At 44.3% G+C, this 21,550-nt stretch overlaps 1 protein-coding gene across 1 annotated transcript in view; it reads right to left on the minus strand.

Annotated features, from left to right (window-relative positions):
• Positions 1–4,630: 4,630 nt before the first annotated feature.
• LOC146341854 (vomeronasal type-2 receptor 26-like) overlaps positions 4,631–21,550 on the minus strand; it is a 49,640-nt gene continuing 32,720 nt past the window's right edge. The window contains exons 4-12 of the mRNA XM_084807067.1: positions 20,070–20,361; positions 18,511–18,700; positions 15,178–15,299; positions 14,530–14,620; positions 12,894–12,935; positions 11,633–11,772; positions 9,925–10,152; positions 6,583–6,709; positions 4,631–5,535 (exon numbers count right to left, since the gene is read on the minus strand). Of these exons, the coding sequence (XP_084663193.1) occupies positions 4,631–5,535; positions 6,583–6,709; positions 9,925–10,152; positions 11,633–11,772; positions 12,894–12,935; positions 14,530–14,620; positions 15,178–15,299; positions 18,511–18,700; positions 20,070–20,361 (2,137 nt within the window). The remainder of the gene's footprint in view (positions 5,536–6,582; positions 6,710–9,924; positions 10,153–11,632; positions 11,773–12,893; positions 12,936–14,529; positions 14,621–15,177; positions 15,300–18,510; positions 18,701–20,069; positions 20,362–21,550) is intronic.

Raw genomic sequence — 21,550 nt, forward strand, 5'->3', positions numbered from 1 at the left:
TCAAGTTACCCTGCCTTCCATAAAAGAACATTAAATATAAAATACTAAATCAAAGACAGCTATCATTTGCTTAGGTAGTTCTGCATTTCTTTAACTCTTGTGTGTCTGTGTCCATGTGTGCGTGCATTCTAGGTTGTTGTTCTACCAACACTATACATCCCAATTTCAAGACAATGTTGAAAAAACATGAGACACATAATATTTATATTAATTACCTTCTTATCCCAATAACACTCCACTGTGCAGCAAAGCGATCCAGTGCAATATGAGGCATCTTTGGGGTGCTGGCAGGGGCAGAGGTGGGGAGAAGTTACAGCTCTTGGCTTTGGGAGCTTTCCTGGAAAAACTCGAATTTCACCTGTGCCTAGCAAAAAAGCCAGTGGGCCAAACTGTCTGGGCGTTGGGGTGTGTGATGCCCTCAAGGGGGGCTGGGAGAGGCCAAGGTGTCACATACATGTGTGGAAACAGGGAGAAGTTACCGCTCTTTGCTTTGAGAGTTTCTGTGGAAAACATCAGATTTTAACTCCACCTAGTACAAGAACCACTGGGCCAAACTGTGTGAAGTGTTGCAGGGGGGTAGAGAGGTCCCCAAATTTCATTCCTGTATCATAAAAACTAAACAAGTTATGACCATTTGTGTTTTCCCATGCAAGACAATGGGAAAATGCCCAAAATGTGTGATCTGGATATCCGAATCTTGCTTCTGATTCTGATCCGAGTCAAAGCGGAGGGGGTCCGAATCAGTCCCGGGTGGACAGGAGTCACTTCAAAGGATCTGAAGCAGCATCCAAAGTGGGTCAGGGTGTCCATGCACAGCCCTACTCATAACTACCATTCTCTTTCCGGACAACTGCCATCTCATGCTTTACAACTGCTTCTATATTCCTTATATGTTAGTTTGCCACCTCTGATTAGATAGATAGATAGATAGATAGATAGATAGATAGATAGATAGGAGGGGTGGGAGAGACAGAGAGAGAGAGAGAGAGAGAGAGAGAGAGCGCACATGTGCAGTTTTGGATTTTAAGCTCACTTAAATCATAGCGCCAACGTGATTACAGGAATAAAGTGGCATTTGCTTCTGTTGCCCTGATGCCCACATCACCTGCAGCTCTCCAGGTGGTCATTTGTGCCCTCCTTGGGCTGCAGCAGGGCCTGGACTTTGGCCCCAAGGTCCAGCCCTAGCTGCACCACTGAAAAAAGGGGTGGGGGAAGAAGAAAAGACTCTTCAGTACGAGGGTGTGTAGACTAGTTCCCTACTAATCCACTTTCAGAGAACCATGAAATCTTAATTGGCATCAATTGGCAGAATTAAAGGACCTTGAGCTCTGAAAAAAGGCAGTTACAACAAATACCATTTTTTTACAAGAGTTTTTTTTTTATGTTTTTAATGTTTATTTTTCATGCTAAGACCCTTGAGCTTTTGGGAATACTCTGAAGAAATGCCTATAAAATCCTGGCCATTTCTGACTTGAACATCCCTATGTTTGTACATTCCTTACTAATGATATATTTAGTAGTGTTACTATGCCAGAATTTTTTCTAGATGGATTTCTGGGTGTGGAAGCAATGATGCTCTTAGCCAGAGGTGGACAACTTTCCTCAGGTCAAAGGCTGCATAGGATTTGGGGAGGGTGGTGGTGGCGGCTGCAGGCCACATACCTCCACGTGGCTGAAACTATGGAGGCTGAAGAACTCTTGGCCTGGGAAGCCAAGGAAACGGGGGAGTCCCAACTGCAGTCATCCATGCTGCAACACATGCTACGAAAGGTGCCTGTGTAAGTGCGAGTATTACAACAGAGTCACATTGATGACACAGATAGTAGAGTTTCAGTTAATGCCTTCTATAAAACTATAAAACTTTATTCTGCTGAGGGGTGCAACACCTCAGGGGTAATGTACTGGGGGGTCACATGCCCAGTGGGCCAGGCCAGAACCAGCAGTGATTGGGGCCAGAGCCCCTGCCCCTCTCTATCTGTCTAAGAATATTTGAGACAGGGTGGTGATGACCTTAGGAGATAAAGGGCTTCTTCACATGGAGCTTTAATCCTGCTATTGAGATCGGTTACTCACAGATGTTTGCGGGTCTTGTCAATGATGTTATGAACCTCCTGGACATCTCCTGCACTGCATGACCTTCTTTGTTCCATTTTTTAAAAGATCAGAGATAATGAGCTATCAAATTACAGTGCTTGAGTTCTGCTTGAGTTCCCTTGTGAGAAGAGGAGAAGCTGCAATACGAGGAGCTAGACCAATGGAACATATGGAAGATTCAGATAAGGGGGGAAAGGGGTGGGGGAGGAAGCACATGTAAAGGGAGTCTGTTGTGATCCTGCATTCAAAACTAGGGATGGATGAAAGTTCCGTCACGGATCTCGGGGAGGCCGAATGCCAGAGCATTCGGCCCCCCAAAATCAGTGGCGGAATGGCGCGCCACCTCCTCGCCACCCCCAAGACAAGACTTACCTTGGGCGGATCTTCCTGGTGGCAGCGGTGGCTCTGGCAGCGGCTCCAACAGTGGTGTGGCGGTGGCAGCGGCCGGTCTTCCGACCAGCTGCTGCCGCCGCCATTTCCAGGTTAAAAAAAAAGAAAAAAAGTGATAGGCTAGGGATGTACGAAAGTAACTTACCTTGCCCGAAATTTGATTCGCGGTGGGGGAGAGGCGCCCCGTCCCTCCCCCCTGAAATTCTGGCCAGGGGGGAGGCACCCTGTCCCTCCCGCCGCGAATCCTGGCTGGCCGGGTCTGCAAATGGCAGTGGCCATAGCCTATCTTTACATAGCCTATCACGGCTGACTTAAAAAAAAAAAAAACGTGTGTATGCAAATGACGGTGGCCATGGCCGCCGCCATTTGCGTTCCTTATTTTGGTACGACTTAGTCTATGTAAATGTTTACGTAGACTAAGACGTGCCAAAATAAAGAATGCAAATGGCGGCGGCCATGGCTGCCGCCATTTGCGTACGCGCAGTTTTGTTTTGTTTTTAAATCAGCCGTGACAGGTTACGTAAACATTTATGTAACCTATCATGGCTGACTGCAGGGACGCAAACGGCGGCGGCTATGGCCACTGCCATTTGCGTCCCTGCTAGCCAGCGGCCGGATGTCCGGCTGCTGGAGGAGCCGGCCGGTTGCTCCGCAGAATTGCTGCAGAGCACAGCCGGCCGGCCAGGATTCCGAGGGGGGGGAGGAACGGAGCGCCTCCCCCCCCGGCCGGGATTCCGGGGGGAGGGACAGAATGCCTCCCCCCACCATCAACATAATCCGCAAAAAGGTAAGTCACTTTCGTACATCCCTATTCAAAACAGAAGCAGAAAGCCTCATTTTAAATGTGGGAGTTTCGGCTGGTGTAGAGATGCCCAAAGAGCTTAGGATAGTCTTAATATAAGATCGTCTTTACTTCAAACTCTATCTTGCACACAGAGCCAAGGCACAGTCTTTCTCTCTCACACCTACACTCCTGTAACAACCGATCCACCCATCCATCTATCCATCCAGAAACACATCCATCCATCTATCCATTCACACAATACATTCTCTTCTTCTAATACTCTTTTTCTTTCTTTGACTTTCTGGAACCCCTTTGTTTTGTTTTTCCTTCGGTGATGGACCTACTTCTTAAATTGTCAAAACCAGGATGAATTTTCACCTGTTTACACTGATGGGTTGAATGAGACTGAATCCATTGTTCTCGTTGACCGAAGCACAGTCTGTTGCCTGTTGATCTGTAAATGGAAATCCAGCAAGTGCTGGATGAACAGAAAGGAGAAAGCATTCTACCCACTGAGAAATAAAGTACCATGGGTTCCTACCAGAACAGGAACATGTCTCTCTGTCTTGCTTTGCCTGGTTTCAATGCTGTGTGTGGAAAAGAGGCTTGGGCTCCAAATGAAAAGGTGAAGAGGGCAGTGCCAGAGTGGAGACCTCATGGGCTGGACAGGGACCCAGAATTTGGGAGATATACAGACAAACATACAGATCCACACAGAGTGAGTTTCTCTCTTGGAAGTTACTGGCAAGAAACAACAAACTTCATGATACACTGTTCTAAGTAATATATTTTATTTCTTTCACATTGCTTTGTCAAACTGATGAGTGGGGAGGAAAGAACTCAAGTTACAATTCACTGTGCACATACATTGCTCTTGGCCTTTAATTCATTCTTGGTGCCCAGTCGAAACCAAAGTATTCTAAAGTGGAATGAATTATGAGTGTGGATGTGGAACTCAGCAACACTTGGGCTCGTTGAAGTTCTCCAAGTTCCAGCTCGAATCTCGGTCTGAATCATGTCCATATCAGACTACAAGTATTGTTCCCCCTCTTTCCATGTAATATCATGAAGTACTTGGGTGAGCATTCAAAGGGCCGTAACCTTATCCCAACAATTAAAGTGTATTTATACACATTTTTAAAAGTGCACATTTTTTCATGCACATTTTTCTAATGTATGCATCTTTCAAACACATCCCACCCCCACTCCCGGCAAACAGAAACAGAAGCTCAGGAGTGCAGATTGTACTCACATTCAGGATCAGGAGATGCAAACATGGTAAATTCTGCTCCTAAAAAACTAAAACAAATGTCTTTAGCGCCCTAATTATAAGATGCTACAGATAGGGGCCAGAAGGGTATTTCATCTGAGATTTCTCTTTATGAGCTGCTCCCGATTGTTCAGCTGAGGCCTGAAAACAATAGTGAAGCATTTAGGGAAAAATATGAAAGTCAGCAACCCAGCACTTGAGGCTAAAATGGAAAAGATCTCCACAGCTACCATGTATCTCCCCTTGCTGCTCAAATAGGCTGGAACAAAGGATAACCAAACACTGCAAAACACCAGCATGCTGAAAGTGATAAATTTTGCTTCATTGAAACTATCAGGCAGCTTCCTTGCTAGAAAAGCTACAATAAAACTAACAATAGCCAGGAAGCCCAAGTAGCCCATGACACAATAAAACATAGTAACTGAGCCCTCATTACATTCCAATACAATTTCTTCCATTTCTGAATGCATATCAACATCTGGGAATGGAGGAGAAGTTGACAACCATACAGTACAAATGCCTGCTTGAATAAGGGAACAGGAAAGAACAATGGAGCTGCCCAGTCCTTTCCCCATCCACTTCCTCATCCTGGATCCTGGCTGGGTGGCCATGAAAGCCAGAACCACAGTGATGGTTTTTGCCAAGACAGATGAGACAGCCATGGAGAAAATTATGCCAAAGGTAGTTTGTCGAAGGAGACATGTCACCCTATAGGGTTGGCCAATGAATAGTAAGGTACAAAGGAAACAAAGCAAGAGAGAGATTAGAAGAATGTAAGTGAGGTTCCGGTTGTTGGCTTTGATTATGGGAGTGTCATGGTGCTTTATAAAAATTCCTAGCACTAAAATAGTGATTGAAGAAAATGAAAGTGCACCAATTGTTAAACCGAGTACCATAGGTTCTTCATAAGTCAAGAAGGTTATAACCTTGGGAATACACGAATTGTCGTACTTATTTGGAAAATGATCCTCTTGACATTGGTGACATTCAATCATATCTGAAAGACACAAGATGTAGTTTCAGTTATATAGATGTTCTATTTTGTAATTATCTTCAGGAACTAACTTTAGGGGGAAAGTGACTACAATAATGAATACATCTCATAGATATCCTCTTGCATGGGCTTCCTTATACTCACATAATACTCATTGTCAATGTGCAATGCTTTATATGTGTTAAAAAGGAGTGGCACCTTTATTGTCAATAAGTAGCACAGGGACAGAGAGGTATAGGCAGGACATGGGGGAAAGGGAAACTCAAGCCACAGAGTATGAGGACCAAACCACACAGCTGCTTCAGAGAGTTGTATGGAAGGTCAGAATGCGAAAAGAAACACAAACCAATGAGCCTGAATGCTGAGATTCTTACAGGACACTCCTGTTTATTACCACTTATGTGTAAGGCTCGTGGGCTCATTTCGGATTCCTCCCCGATACATTGCTATAGTATTGGAGCCTTTATACATCAATTAATCAAAGCATAATTAATCAAAGCACGTGTAAGCAATCTTTTGAAAACTTACACAGTGGATGGAGGTATTAAAAAGAATAAGAATTAAAACATAATATAAAGTCAAGAAATCCCTACAATAAAGTGTTTGAGTTCATGCTGATGTAAAGTAGGCAATTTAAAATGTGGGTCCTTCATAAACAGATAAGTGCTCACACAATATATATGTAAGTGTGTGTGTGTGTGTGTGTGTGTGTATACAGATATTACACAAGTCACACTATTTAAATCAAAGAATATGAACTAGGCAGTTGTTTGCTACCTAAGATATATTCATTTCATTGGCAGGAAAGAGGCGGACACTGTTCATGGCTTCTTCTATTGTTTCAGGGATGTTGAACCACCCAAGTCTCCCACCCTTACTGGGTTTGAACATCATGACAATCTGCACCTAGCAAGATTATTATGGTATAAAGGTAGGTCACAAGTGGCCTGCACAGGAAGGAAAAATAAGCCACCATGGCTTGTTTTCCCCTCCATGATCATGCGAACCCACCGAGCATATTTGAAGAGTGCTGTACAATACAATTCTCACCATTCCGGTCAGACATCTTCCCTTCTGGACATGGAATGCAGTCATAGCAGCAAAATGGCTCCCCCTCCTTCTTTTGTTTGCTGTAACCAGGCTGGCAGTGGTAATTACATACAGAAAAGGGTTGTGCCTAATCCACAAATGAAAATAGATAATGTTAATCTTCATAAGAATCCCTAAGGCTCAGAAGGGAGCATGATATAATGCAAGGATCTACTGCTTGCTTCCTAATTGTGATGTGTAGTTCAATAGAATATTTCACCTGTATAATAAAGGCCTAAAGCAAATATGTTCATCGATTTGATCCTTGGCCTTAGACTGCAACCTTAGACAGCCTCTTCAAAATCAATGGGTCATATGTCTGAGCAGTCACAGAGTTGCACTGTTACACACTTTATGATATGAAATACTGAAAGTGTCTATTTCTGGACCTGGATACTAAATATTTTTGGAACTGTTTCTAGGGATGGGGGAGAATTCCGCCATGGACACCAATGAGGCCAGATTCCAAGAATCTGGCCCTATTGGGGCCCATGGAGGAACGGAGCACTCACCTCTGCCTCCCCCCACAATCTGTCCGGGTCAGATCCCTCTGGGCATTGATCCTGTGGAGCCGGCCACCTGCTCCACATCTGTGGCAATACAGCGGGCAGCCATTGCCATGCCGCATCACTGTGCCAAGTCTCTGGACACAAATGTAGGGATGGCGGAGAATTTCTCCCCGAATCTTCGGGAGGCCGAGTGCTGATGCATTCGGCCCCCCGAAAGTGTTGGGGAAATTCTCCGCCGGCCCCCCGCCCCCCCCCAGGATGGTACTTACCGTGGCCAAATGACCCTCTCATCGGCAGGTACCAGCGGCAGTTCGGCGGGGGTGGGGCCGGCGGCCAGTCTCCCGACTAGGGATGGGGGAGAATTTCTCCCCGAAACTTCGGGGGACCGAGTGCCAATGCACTCGGGATGGGACTTATCTTTCACGAATGTCGCTCCCGGCGGCGGGTCCCGGCAGCGGTTTGGCAGGTCTTTGTCAGGGGCGGGGGCGGGAGCCGGTCTTTCAACCGGCTGCCGCTGCCGCCATTACAAGAAAAGTAAAAAAAAAATAAACACCCCTGTGACAGGCTACGTAACGATTAATGTAGCCTATCACGGCTAGATTTGCAAAGTCACCCGTGATAGGCTACGTTAATCGTCACGTAGCCTATCACGGGTGACTTTAAAAAAATAAAAATAAAAAGTGCGTACGCTAATGGCGGCCCCCATAGGGAGCCGCCATTCGCGTTCCTTATGTTGGCACATCTATTGTACGTAAAGATTTACGTACACTATGGAGAAAATAAGGGAACGCTATTTGCATTGCCCTTATTTTCGCCGTAGTCTACGTAAATCGTTACGTAGACTAGACGTGCCTAAATAAGGAACGCAAATGGCGGCGCCCATGGGGCGCCGCCATTTGCGTACGCGCTTTTTTCCCCCCCCAAAGTCACCCGTAATAGGCTACCTATCACCCGTGATAGGTGATGATTTACGTAGCCTATCACAGCTGACTTTGGAAATATATCCGTGATAGGCTATGTTAATCGTTACGTAGCCTATCATGGTTACCCCCGCCCCACTTTTTCTTTCGCGGCCAGGGAAACGGGGCGCTTCTCCCCGGCCTGAATTTCAGCCAGGCGAGGCGGGGTGCCTCCTCCCCCCAGCCTGAACTTCGGGGGGAGAAACGAAGTGCCTCCCCCCCACTGCGAAGCAAGCTGCGGGACAACGTAAGTCCCTTTCGTCCATCCCTACACAAATGGCATAGTGGGCTCCATTTGCAGCTGTAAAGCTCTTAGATTAGCCTAAATGCAGCAATTTACAGCTAGGGATGTCAGAGAATTCCGCAATGGATCTCGGTGAGGCCGAATGCCAGTGCATTCGCCCCCCGAAATCCATCGTGGAATGGCCTGCCCCCCCCGCCCCCCACAGGTCCCTCCCGGGATGAGACTTACCTGGGGCGGATGTTCCGGATGGCGGCGGCTCCAGCAGTGGCTTCGGCGGTGGCAGTGGTGGCGGCGGCAGCAGCTCGTCTTCCAACTGGCTGCCACCACCGCCATTTGCAGTCTGTGTTTTTTTCTTTTTTTCCCCCCATAGACGTGATAGGCTACATAAAGACTTGACTTACGTAAGCCTATCACGTCTGGGTAAAAAACAACAACAACAAAAAACCGCGTAAGCAAATGGTGGCGGATACGGCTGCCGCCATTTGCATTCCTTATTTTTCGCCGTCTTAGTCTACGTCAATATTTACATAGACTAAGACGAAGAAAAGAAAGGGGAACGCAAATAGCACCCACTACGCTATTTGAGTTCCCCTTTCTTTTCTTCGTCTTAGTCTATGTAAATATTGATGTAGACTAAGATGGCAAAAAATAAGGAACGCAGATGGCAGCGGCTGTAGCCGCCGCCATTTGCATATGCTTTTTTTTTTTTTTAACCTTGAGCCCTCCGCGGCCGGAAATCTAGCTGCAGACGGCCCAGGCTTGGGCCTGGCCGGCTGCTCTGTGGAGCCGCCACGGAGCACAGCCAGCCATTGAGGATTCCAGGGGGGAGGACCGGATCGCCTCCCCCCCATCGAGGATTCCGGGTGGAGGAACCGAATGCCTCCCCCCCACCATGAACAGAATCCGCAAAAAGGTAAGTCACTTTCATACATCCCTATTACGGCTGCATTTATTTGCGTAGCCTTTCACGTGAAAAGTGGACGCCATTTCTGGCCGTAAAGCTGGTAGAGTAACCTAAATGCAGCCATAAATCACTGCATTTAGGCTAATCTAACAGCTTTACGGCTGCAAATGGCACCCACTATGCCATTTGTGGCTGGAAACTTAGCACAGCGATACGGCACAGCAATGGCTGCCGGCCGTATCGCCAGCGATGCAGAGCAGGCGGCTAGATCCACAGGATCAACATTGAGTGGAGACACCCTGGATGAATTCCAGGGGGAAGGACAGATAACCTCCCCCCACCTGTGGATCCCCCCAGCCGGAATGGGGTAAGTGATCCCCTCATCCCTGTTTCTCCAGTGAAGATCCTACATTCCATATGTCTCATAGGTTAAAATAAAAGAAACTGAAAGGAATCCGGACCCTTTACTACCTCAGTGGGCCTGAGAAATTCTGGGGATAATTTGGGTTCATGCTTAAACAGGTCCTATTTGAATATAGAGGGAGACAAAGAGATATTTTCTTTGGACTCTAATAATGCTGAGAAATGTAGCCATGCATCATGTCATGCGAGATAACCCCTTTGAACTGCCACGCCTTATTCATAATTGACACATTTCCCAAAGGCCTGCATTCATTCAGGTCCTACCTGGTGAAATGAGCTGTGCCATACAATGCCATCTTCATTAAGGGTCAATGCTTCGGCTACTGGAGCTTGGGGGTTTATCCTTCCAACTTTTAGTCTAACAAAAGAATGGTTTGGAAATGTGACCCAGTTTACAACATCAAAGTCTGTTATTAATACCCCGTTCTGGTCAAAGGAAACCTTGTCCCCAGCATTGTTGTTAAAAGACACTTGTTTCAGAAAGTGGTGGAGCTAGATTGAATGTGAAAAAGAAGTGTTTGTTAAAAGGGTGCAACAGGAAACTGAATCATCCATCCATCTATCTATCTATCTATCTATCTATCTATCTATCTATCTATCATCTATCTATCAATCAATCATCTATCTATGACTTCATTTTAAAAGGAAAGCTGTGTGCACCAGTCAAAGCAGTGAGCAAATAAACCCAGTAGCCCCATTTCCACTGTGGCATGCTTTGAAAACGGGGGCCAAAAATGCCCCTGGGAAGGAACAATGCTACAATATCACATGATCACATGACATCATCCTTTCCAAGGGGAACTTCTGGGCTCTGTTTCCAAAGAAAGAGGGGGATATGTGACACTCATCGACCTCATGAACCATTAACATTAGAATCCCCCTGTTCCCACATAAGGAAGTTCTGTTCTGCGAAAGGAGCTAACATATTGGGAAGTTGCTACCAAAGACTACCAAGGATGATGGGTCAAGAGTAACCATTTCTAGCAACATTTCTCAAAGCCAAGGAGATCCCCCTTTTCTAAGACTCTTCAGTCGAAATTCTAATTCATTTCTAAATCAAATTAGAATTAATTTGTGGTGGACCCATGACCTTCAGTAACAAATTAGCCTCCTTTCAGTCTCTCGATCATCACCCACTCAAAGGGAACCTATTTTTTACACATATTAAAGCCTGTTGTGTTACTTAGAGGCGATATGCTCCTTGAGCTAGTTTGACAATTGTATGCAATGGCATAGTAACAAGTGCCAAAGCTGTGGAAGTAACGGGCCTTCAGTGTCTTCTCCAAGATCCTACTTCAAACAATGCTAGAAATAGTGCAAAACACCAAAACTGTGATAACTACCATGTTTCTGAAAAGGGATATAGGGATGACCTCAGTAATCAGGACATTACCTGCCATGGATGATGATTCTGAAGTATCCATCTCTCTCTCTCTATTGTTGCTCTGCCTTTATATGTGGAGGAAACCATGGCATGTAAAGCATGAGCCAAAGCATAGACAGCATTGTAGATGCTGTAGCTGTGGCCTGTAATGTGCTTTTCAAAAACATGCTCAGGAAGGTTCTCCAGCCTCTCTTCACCAGTGCAGAGATCTCCAGTCATATTAGCCAAAACAGAATTTGAGGTGACACAGCCAAATGCAAATGCCCAGAAGTCTCCGATGAAACCATCTTCTTTTGTGCTGTAAGGATTTCTGCTCTGAAGGAAGGGTTGAAATCCTGGTAGTTCATTGGAGTGTGCTGCAAAGGATAGAGCACCTTGGAATACATGGATATTCTTTTTCCAGGTCTGCGCATTGCCATATGATTTCAATTCTAGCTGGGCTGTCATAATCCACACTTTACCCATTGCCATTTGTATTGTTTCTTTAATATCTGAGAGAAATAGTATCCAGTTCAAAATCAACATGGAACGAAGATCTCCGAAGTAGAGAAACACTTTGGCTGTGCTTTTGATAATTCTATCACGCACTTTAAATGACCATTGCCTAATACCTCCGAACACATCGGCCATACCGCCGTTGTAGATTGTGTCTATGAAGGCAAAGCAGATGCCATGCTTGGAAAAGTGTTGAACCACAACCTGCTTGATCCATTCCGAATTAACTCCAACTGAAGTGAATAATCCGATCCATGTCCACTTGAAATGGAGAAGCACATGCAGAATCCCCCTGTACTGATAGGCTTCATTCGGGACCATTTGGTAGGAAGGAATTCCTTGGATGCTATCCATCATCACCGAACCATATAAAAGCTACACATAGATTGGAGTAGGTGGATAGAGAGAATTATTTCCAAAGTAAATCAACAGTTTTTTTCTCTTGTCTGTGTGTGATTAGTCCCTAACTGTTTATCAAGGCTAGGCAACCTTTTGTGGCCTGCAGGTACAGTTGACATTTTGAAATATCGATCTGTCTGTCTGTCTGTCCGTCCATCCGTCCATCCATCCATCCATCTCCTGTGTATCACCACAAATTGTAGTGGGAGATAAACTGATGAGACCACCCCCTTCTCTGACTTTCACTTTTCTTCCCCCCTCTCTACGGATGTACAGATTGTGTAAAATCTGCTCTGTCTGTGTTTTGCAGATTGTCAGGTGCCTTTCGTTCTGTCCGCCCACAGACAGATATAAATATTTTCTTCCGTCGTGCAGAAAACTATATAAATAATTACATAAATAAATAATTACATAGGTATTTATGTAATGATTGACATAATTTACCTCAGTACGTAACATTTAGTGTATTGTTCCCCATTCCATTCAACGTTTCCTCCGCAGGAACATGCATATTTTTCTACAGATTTATATGCCTAAATTTCGTGAAAGGAAAAAAAAAAAAAAAACATCCAAAAGTCCATGGACTCCGCAGGGCCTGAGGGTGTCACTCCGCAGTGGATTCTGCAGGTCAGATTCTTAGAAATCTGAGCTCATTTTAATCTGTCTCAAATTTCTCCAACATCCCTACCCCTCTCCACTTTGGAAGTTTTCGCCTTTCTTCCCCCTGTCCCCACACCAACCCATATTTGGACGTGGGAAGATTGCTCCATTGACTTCAATTGAATTGGGGAAAAGGGTTCTCTGCCAAAAAGAAAAGAAAAGAAAAGAAAAGGAATTGCTGGAGCAGGGAGTAAGGAAATCCACTGCCAAGGAAACTGTTGCCTGAAAAGTCCTTACTGGGGATGGGGCTTCCCCCCTTAACACTTGTTTTTAGGCAGGGCACCCTTTGCCTCACCTCTATTGAAGTCAAGGGAGTGATCTCGTTCCACTGACTTCACTAGAGGTAGGGGGAAGTGTGGGGGTTGTTGCCACACTCTGGGGTGTTGTTGGGTCTGCAGGCACCAAGTTGCCAAGCCCTGACACACATACAATTGCCTCCTGAATTATTTTCAGTTGTGATTCTGCTGTGAGTTTTCTTGGATAGTCTGGTGTGACATTCAGGAATGTTGCCTCATACAGAGAAAGCATGGCAACAGCATTTTGCATTGGAGGAAATAATGGCAAACTAGACCCCGTTTAGAAGAAATTCAAATCAACAGAGGGAGCAATTCTATGCCTGCTAGTCAGTGGCTAGACGGCCATAGGATATCTGGTTTTCCGGGAACTGACCTCGGAGCCCATGCTCCAAGGTCGGTTCCTGGAGAACCGATGTTCCCCCCAAGGCAGCATGGGACAGCCTCGTGCTCCATGCTCACAAGAGGAGTGTGCAGTGGCCAAAACGGGGCATTCCAGGGGGCGTTCCAGGGCGAGGAATGCAGATGTGCCAGTACAACACATCCTATGTGTCATCGGCAGCCTCCTCCACCGCTCTGCCCTCCCACAGCTGGTCAGCCGAAATCGGCTGTCTAGCCACAAATGCAGGGCAGGAGAAGCATGGTGGGAAGGATCCCCTCTCTGCTTCTCCTGCCCTGCATTGGATAGGCTTTCGCCTCTGAGTTCAGAGGCAGCTGCCTATCTGCATAGGATTGTGCCCTTACTGTATTAGTGCTTTTATACACAACATCAGAGAATGTTATCAAACACTGTTTAACAACAAGTACCCCCTAAAGCTGGATGTGTGAGTGTAAGTAAATGAAGGCATGAAATATGGTTATCTGCTTCCTCTTTGGGAAGAGCATATGGTGTTTTACATATTTTATTCCAAAGTTTTTTGATATTGTTGTTTTCTTGTTTGAACTTCTGTATTTTATTTTATTCTTTTAGCTTTTGGAATCAGCCCAGAGAATGTTTGTTACTGGCCAGTTTAGAAATATAATCAATTCAATTCAGTTCAATTCAATTGTATTGCATTGCATTGATAACCAGTCATTTGCAAAACAATGAACCAGGCCACACAGCTAAAACGTACATTAAAAAAAAAAAACAACCACTGGTTACCTCCAGAAATTCAACAACCCTTAAAATTTAATATTTAAAACCTAAGACCAAACCATTTCATCTTATCTTACCTTAAACTGGGCACAATGTGGGGGTTTGAATTCAAAGCCCCTTATCTCACTTTCAAGGTAGAATTAATATATTTTGCCATTCTAAAAGCAACATAATAGTCCGATCCATTTAATAGCATAAGCACCTTATCCCTTGATGTTTCCAACCTCTTTTTCTTTAGGAGTGGAAAAATATATTTGAATATCAAATTATCATATTTAGCACAATCTAGCAGAAGTGAATTCGATCCTCTATTGTCTTGCAGCCGAACGGACATAGCTGACGTGGCCTGGATACATTATGAAATCTTCCCTCTACCTCCTTCAAGGGAATACTATTCAGTCGGCATTTTGTCATAAGAACCCGTAATGACTAGGGACTTGGGTGTGCCAGATATTGTGCCACCTGGTTGAATGTAGCTGGCAACCCAGCATATAATTCACTTGACCTGCAATTAGCCACCTTGGCTGTGTCCGTTTGCCACAATGTATCTGCCATCCTCTGCTTTATGAGCGATTTGGCCACATCAGAACCCTTTGATAAAAGGAATTCATATGAGAAGCCAATCTGGGTCACATACTCTCTCATTTTACCTGACCAAGGGCTGGCCACATGGTTCATCTCATCAAAAGTGGCCTGAAGCAATGGTGAAGTTAGCTGAATAATCAATCTGAGCCAGAGATGAGCCGCGCTGCATTTGTTACCAGGCCCGAGATGGGTAAGACCCCCGTTCTACTTCTTATTATGGTCCTTGGGGTGCTTCTTGCTACATATAGAGCTCTTGTTGAAAACCCATGCTGAACTTATTCCAGCTCAGCCAGGTTTGAATTTGCCCATACCGCTGCCCCATAAAGCACTTGTGGCAATACTTTACAACGATAAAGTTACAAAAGTGGGGAAATTAAGTGCCCTCCCCTCCCAGCTGAAAATTTAGGATTGCCCCAGTTGTAATCTTAGCTTTCTTGCCATCCCTTTTATATGTTTATCCCATTTGCCAGCTTTTGAAAAAATGATTCCCAGATATTTATATTTAGTTACTGACTCTAGGTTACGGCCATCCAGCGACCAGCGATGGATCTTTCTAGACCTACCGAATTCCATAACCTTTGTTTTCTTATAATCACCGTCAACATTTCTTGCTGGCAAAACTTGGAAAGAGCTACCAGCAACCATCTCATCCCTATCGAGGTGTAAGACAGGATGACAGCATCACCTGCATATAATAATACAGAAACCGGATGGTGCCCCGGAGAAGGTGGAAAGAACTGTGGAACAGACAGGGCATTTACCATGCCATTCAGATATATATTAAATAACAATGGGGCCAGCAGGCATCCCTGTCTCACCCTCCTCTTGACAGGGATAACTTTGGATAATGTTCCACTGGTATCCAGTCTAACTCGCATGATGGAATTTGTATATAGTCCCTGGATTCTCGCTCCCAACAGGGGGTCAATCTGAAGATCTCTAAGTTTCTGCCATAGTCGCACTCTTGAGATTGAATCGAATGCAGCTTTCAGATGCACAAAGGTTGCAAATAGCACTTTGTACAGTGGAGAAGTATATTTCCCAATCAGATGGTGTAGGAGGAAACAATGATCTATAGTAGAGTGTTCCCTCCTAAAGCCCACTTGTTCCTCAGCCAGGATTCCAGACTCTTCTAGCCAGGACTCTAATTTCTGTAAAAGGTATTTACTATAGAGCTTGCCAATCACATCCAGGAGACTAATTGGTCTATATTTCTTGGGTCAGATCTAGAACCACCCTTATGGATTGGGATGACAACTGCCATAGCCCACTCCTTTGGAAATACTCCTGAGACATCAATAGTTGTAAACAACGATGCAAGCAATGGGGCCCACCTATTAATTCGATCTTTCAAAAAGTCAGCAGTTATACCATTTAAGCCTGGGGCTTTGCCCTTCTTTAAGCCTGTAATTAAGTTAATAATAATAACTGTTTCTGGGGTTACAGGGGGCCATGCTTGCTGATTTACCAGGTCCCTGGGCCCCATATCTGTCTCTGTCACTACTATATAAAACAGCTTTCAAAAGTGATCATCCCATCTAGATGCACTGAATGGGGGGATAAATTTTGCAGAGGACTTGACTTGTGATGTTGATTTATCAGCCTCCAGAATGTTGTTCTATCCTTAGACTTTAGGGCTGACCTGACCCCAGCTCTACCCACTGGGAGAGGAAGTATCCCCTTTTTTTTCTTTTGAAGTAGAGTTTTAAACTATCTGCATTGCTCAAAACACCAAATTGGGAGAGGGATAGTTGCCCTTTGTTTAAACATATTATGAGCTTTGTTTAGTTTTTTCTTTTGTAGCTTACAGTCTGAATCAAATCATGGTTTTGAAGAGGTTTGGGAGCCTAATAGTCATGGAGTGCAGAATAACAGTTGTTCCAGCTCTGTAATCGTATCCTGGAATAGGTTGATTTTAGCTTCTCCAGTATGACCATCTGTTATTAGATCATATAGATATCTCATTTTATTGGAAGCAAGTATTTGTCCTAATTCCTGTTGATCCACATTTTGCCGTTGAATCCTTATTCTGGCACTCCTGAGTGGGCCTCTGATTCTAGTCCTGGCTTCCCCTCTCCTCATGGACTTATGAATGTCTATCACTAGGCTCACTGGTTGATGGCCCTGCTCTGGATTAGAACCAATTGAGAAATGCCTGACCTTGTCTTGGCAACCCCCTGAAACCAGGATGTAATCGATCACACTTGCCCCCCAGTGATTGAAGAAGGTAAAGTCACCCTCAAGATCAGGGAGACAGGATTAAACCTGTCTCCCTGATCAGCGAGCAAAGATAATGACCATGACTATTGACTGAGCAGTCTTTGGACTTCCTTGTAGGTAAATATAATCAATATAAGAATAATTAATGACATAAATCCTTTTTCTCTTTGTTTTTACTTTGCAAAAGAAAACTAACTGTTCAGTGGCATATGTGCTCTTGTTTCCAGGACTGAACCCACATTTGGGTAAAGCAAGGAGATAAACTTGCTCTTTATAGTAACTAGTACTTACTCTCACCTGGGAACAATGGTTTGAAACTATGGTGGAAGCTCTTCTCTAAATGTCTTCCTCATCAGTTGTGTGCTATGCAGTAATGGGGCTGGGGAGGTGGGGTTGGTGGCACCTGGCTGTGGAACACCCTCCCTAAAGAGATGTGCCCAATTCCTGTGTTACTGTTTTTTCAGTGCCAGGTTAATACATTGTATATGAAGAAATGCCTTATGCCACTTCAAGTTTTAAGCTGTTTCCTCATTTTATCTTTAAGGCAATGGTTTGATATTATACTGTTTTACGATGTCAATCATTTATTATTTTTCCTTGTTGTTCACCACCCTGGAAACTATTGGATGATAAGGAGTATACAAATGTTTTACATAAACATAATAGAATAAGTTAAACATTGGTATAAGTCATGGAAAAATCTATTGGTTCTCATATCTGACACCAGGGGCCCAGTATAGGCTCCTTGATCATTCAAGTATGGAAAAAGAGGATATGCACTTTCATTCATGGTAAAGGCAATGGTGGATGTGTTTTGCTTATCATCAGTGATGTCACTGGATTTATTCTTTAGGGGTTGTTGGAGTGCAGAGCTTTGGCTGCTAGAATGAAACAGTAATGTAATTACCATTGGTATGATGATCCCAGAGATTTTCTCATTTGTAATGGCAGTTCACTTGTGAGTAACAGAGTTCAGAGACTCATTGGCCACGTTCTGTAATATTAACAATGCCACTGTGTCATTAGCCAGAAATCTAGATCATACAGGGTCATGGGCTTGGTAAAGGTTTTTGCGCTCCAGTGCCAAAAAGTAGGGATGTATGAGAATTCCCTTTTGGGGTGAAACTGCAACTGAAACTCTCCCCACGACCTGAGTTCGATCCCAGCGGAAGCTGGGTCCCAGGTAACTGACTCAGGTCAACTCAGCCTTCCATCCTTCCGAGGTCGGTAAAATGAGTACCCAGCTTGCTGGGGGAAAGGTAGTCATGACTGGGGAAGGCAATGGCAAACCACTCCACTATAGTCTGCCATGAAAATGCCAACGCAAGTGGTGTCCCTCTAGGAGTCAACAATGACTCGGTGCTTGCACAGGAGAAACCTTTCCTTTCCTTTCCTTTCCTTTCCTTTCCTTTCCTTTCCTTTCCTTTCCTTTCCTTTCCTTTCCTTTCCTGTGAATTTAGTTCCATACCACCCCCACGAAGGCATAAACTCAATGTGTAGTGAGTCAATCAAATACATAGATTCCATCTTTTCTTCTTTTCTTTTTAATGGCTGCAATTTGCACACATTGGATTCCCCCCCCCCTCCAGGTATTTAAACTTGCACAAATGGGGTCATTTGGGGCTTATCAGCAAACTTGTGTAAGTGCACACAATCAGAATTCTGCCTGTCCCTACGTAGGCGTATTTCCCTCTTATACATATCTTCACTCTTGTGCTTCCCGAGAGAAGGGGAGGGGGGACTGAGTTCATGGGCTGTTGCAGCTTTCTGGGTGGTTTGTTGACTGTCTGTGTGGCAACAAGCCACCATGGCCAGGTTCTCATGATGCAAGAAGCCACCCTGCTGAAGTTCAGTATAATAATCCCCCTGGCATGCCCAACGGGGGAAATAAGCCACTGTCACTTATTTCCTGAGCCACAGTTGTGTGAACCATGCCATTGTGTGTTGGTTTCTCCTTTTGGCTACCCACCTTATTTCTAATGGCCAACTCACACCACTTAAATAGATATCTGAGACCTAGACAGTGTTTAGGCTAGTGAATACAGCCTGAGAATTACAGGCCTTCATTAGGTGGCAGTGGAAGGGCCATGAGAAGGAAAAAGCAAAAAGGTGTGTGGGTGCAATGCTGAGCCTGCTTGCCCTTCCATTCACAGAAAAGAGTGTTGTGAGTCCATGTCAATTTATTGTCCCTCTTAAAAGAAATGGACTGGCAGTAAGAACCATCAGAGAAGCCCTGCCTATGCTGGCCTTCAAGGCCAAGGCCAAAGAACAGGCTGATATCATGGGTGATCTGTGCATTAGGAAGATGCTGGAGGATTGGTCCAGCTGTCCCCTCCAAGCCCAAACAGGTGCGGATGTTTCATGAATCATATCAGGCAACGGAGGTGAGCAGCCTACAGGAATTTCACATGGCTACAATGACTTGGGCAACACTTCCATTGTGCTGGAACTTTGTGACACATGTAGTTCTTTTGACAGTGTTAATTTTGTATTATTTTAATCAGGTTTTGGCTGGCTGACATTTTCTATCAGGTCCTTATTTGTGGCCATTCCACTGTATTCTAGAAGGCAACAGGGTATCAGCAAATGGCTTTGTAGTAAAACAGTTGGAAAATGGGCAGAGCACTGAGGTGAATTGTTTATGCTTTTTATCAGCTTGTGAAGATCAGCCCTTCCATTCAGTAACATCATAGCACCAAGGGGAGAATGATGTGGTGCAGAATTGTCATTGAGACAGTGGGTGCACAGAAAGGGTGACGACATGGCCACCTAGGTTGCTAACAGAGGTGGAAAAGCAAATGAAAAATACAAATAAACACCTTTCCCCCCTAAGTTTCTTTGCTCAGTTTCCTACTGCCAAACTCAACCTTTCTCATATTTTTTCTCTTCCCCATTTTTTAAGTTCTATGGTTCTGCCTTCTAATTTAGGGTACAAAGGAACTGAACCATATTGCAAAGGCCTGATTCTAATGCTAGAAGTCTCCATACTACCATATCTCAGACTGATTAATCCTAACATGGATACAAGTAAAACTTTTTTAAAAATTCCTAGGTATGAAGGTATCATACCAATCATTTCACTTCCTTTTCTTTGCAATTTACAGAAATAATACAGTATATCTGATTAAATGAAATACCTCCATCTCTGTTTATTCAACACCATAAAGTCACATCCAGGAAGAAAATGAACAATTGGATCATGTGTAAATGTTTGTATTCTGCACATACTTCCTACCTGAGAAATCTTGTAGATGCCCAAAATATTTTGTATCTGATGAGAGGAGTCCAAGTCAAGTCCTGCGATGACTGCAGTAAGATTGCCCTGGATATCACACTTGTAGTTGGGGACAAATTGGTTCATTGGAGAAATAAGATGCAATGCAGAATGAGACGTCCACCTTGTATTCATATGGCCATCATAGACGTGGAATCCCAAGGTGACATTGGGTAAGATCTGGGGATTTCTGTTGATTTCCTGTATGGCAAACACCAAGGCCAGGATATGCTGGTAGTTCTGAGTCATTGACCTGAAATGAGATTTCCATTTTGAGTCACAAACTTCTCTTGTACCTTGTAAAACCATTGCTACTGCATTGTGTATCATTTTAATTGCTAATACTAATGCTATTGGGAAAAGAACCTTAAGAATCAAAGAATCATTTAAGTAGAGTAAATAGGCATCCAATGGCATGGATGAGAGTATGGATAGTTGTCATGATGGTGGGTGAATTCACTTGTTAGTTTTGACACAGAAACATAGGGTTGGATCCAGATTTAGTCATCCTTAGAGTAGATCCACTGAAGTGGACTGTAGTCCGTGAAAGGTTTATGCCGCAAGACGCTTTCTTGTTTCTTTATGCAACAGACTAACATGGCCATCCCTCTCAACATTATTAAGGCATATAAAATTTTGGTTACATCAAAACAACTGCAGGTTGTAGTTAAAATTCTGACAAACATGAGCATTTTTTAAAGTGGTGCATGAAAATACACAAAGTCATACAATTCCAGTAGTGCACCGAAATAAAACAAGGGCTTGAAGATGCAGATCACGTATTCTTTTTACCAATTTCATTTGGAATGTAGATAATATGCTTTTATAATGTCTCCACACCCTAATGTCTTCACACTCTAATGCAATGTAATATAAGGCCAATGCCTTTATAATGTATTCACATCCTAATCAACAGTTTGTTCTATGTCTGTCTGTCTGGTGGCTTCAGCAACAGGATAGTCATGCTTGTTGGGAAGGGAGGAAAGATACAATCTCTTTCACGTCTGAGGGAGAATGAAGAGGTAAACTATATGAGAAAGTCAAATATTGTTTTAAAACCAAGGTGCCTTCTAGGTGGCTGTTTCTACCATGTATATAATAATTTGTTTCTGTTTCTTCCATAATATTATCTGGAGCTAGGGATGGGCGGATTCCCTACCTTTTGTTCTGGGTGGGAATTTACCCCTGTGGGGAGGCGATCCATCCCTCCCCCCGGAATCTGTCCGGGCTGGCTCTGCTCTGCAGCAATCCTCTGGAGCTGGCCGCCGGGTCTGCATCGCTGGTGATACAGCAGGCTGCCATTGCTGTGCCTGCCGTATCTCTGGGCTAACTCTGGATGCAAATGGCTTCCGCTAAGCCATTTGCGGCTGTAAAGCTGTTAGGTTAACCAAAATGCAGCCATTTACAGCTGCATTTAAGCTAAACTAACAGCTTTACGGCTG

This window comes from Heloderma suspectum, chromosome 6 (assembly GCF_057233095.1).
Source record: "Heloderma suspectum isolate Gila_16-S chromosome 6, 16-S_ref, whole genome shotgun sequence".
Lineage (NCBI taxonomy): Eukaryota > Metazoa > Chordata > Lepidosauria > Squamata > Helodermatidae > Heloderma > Heloderma suspectum.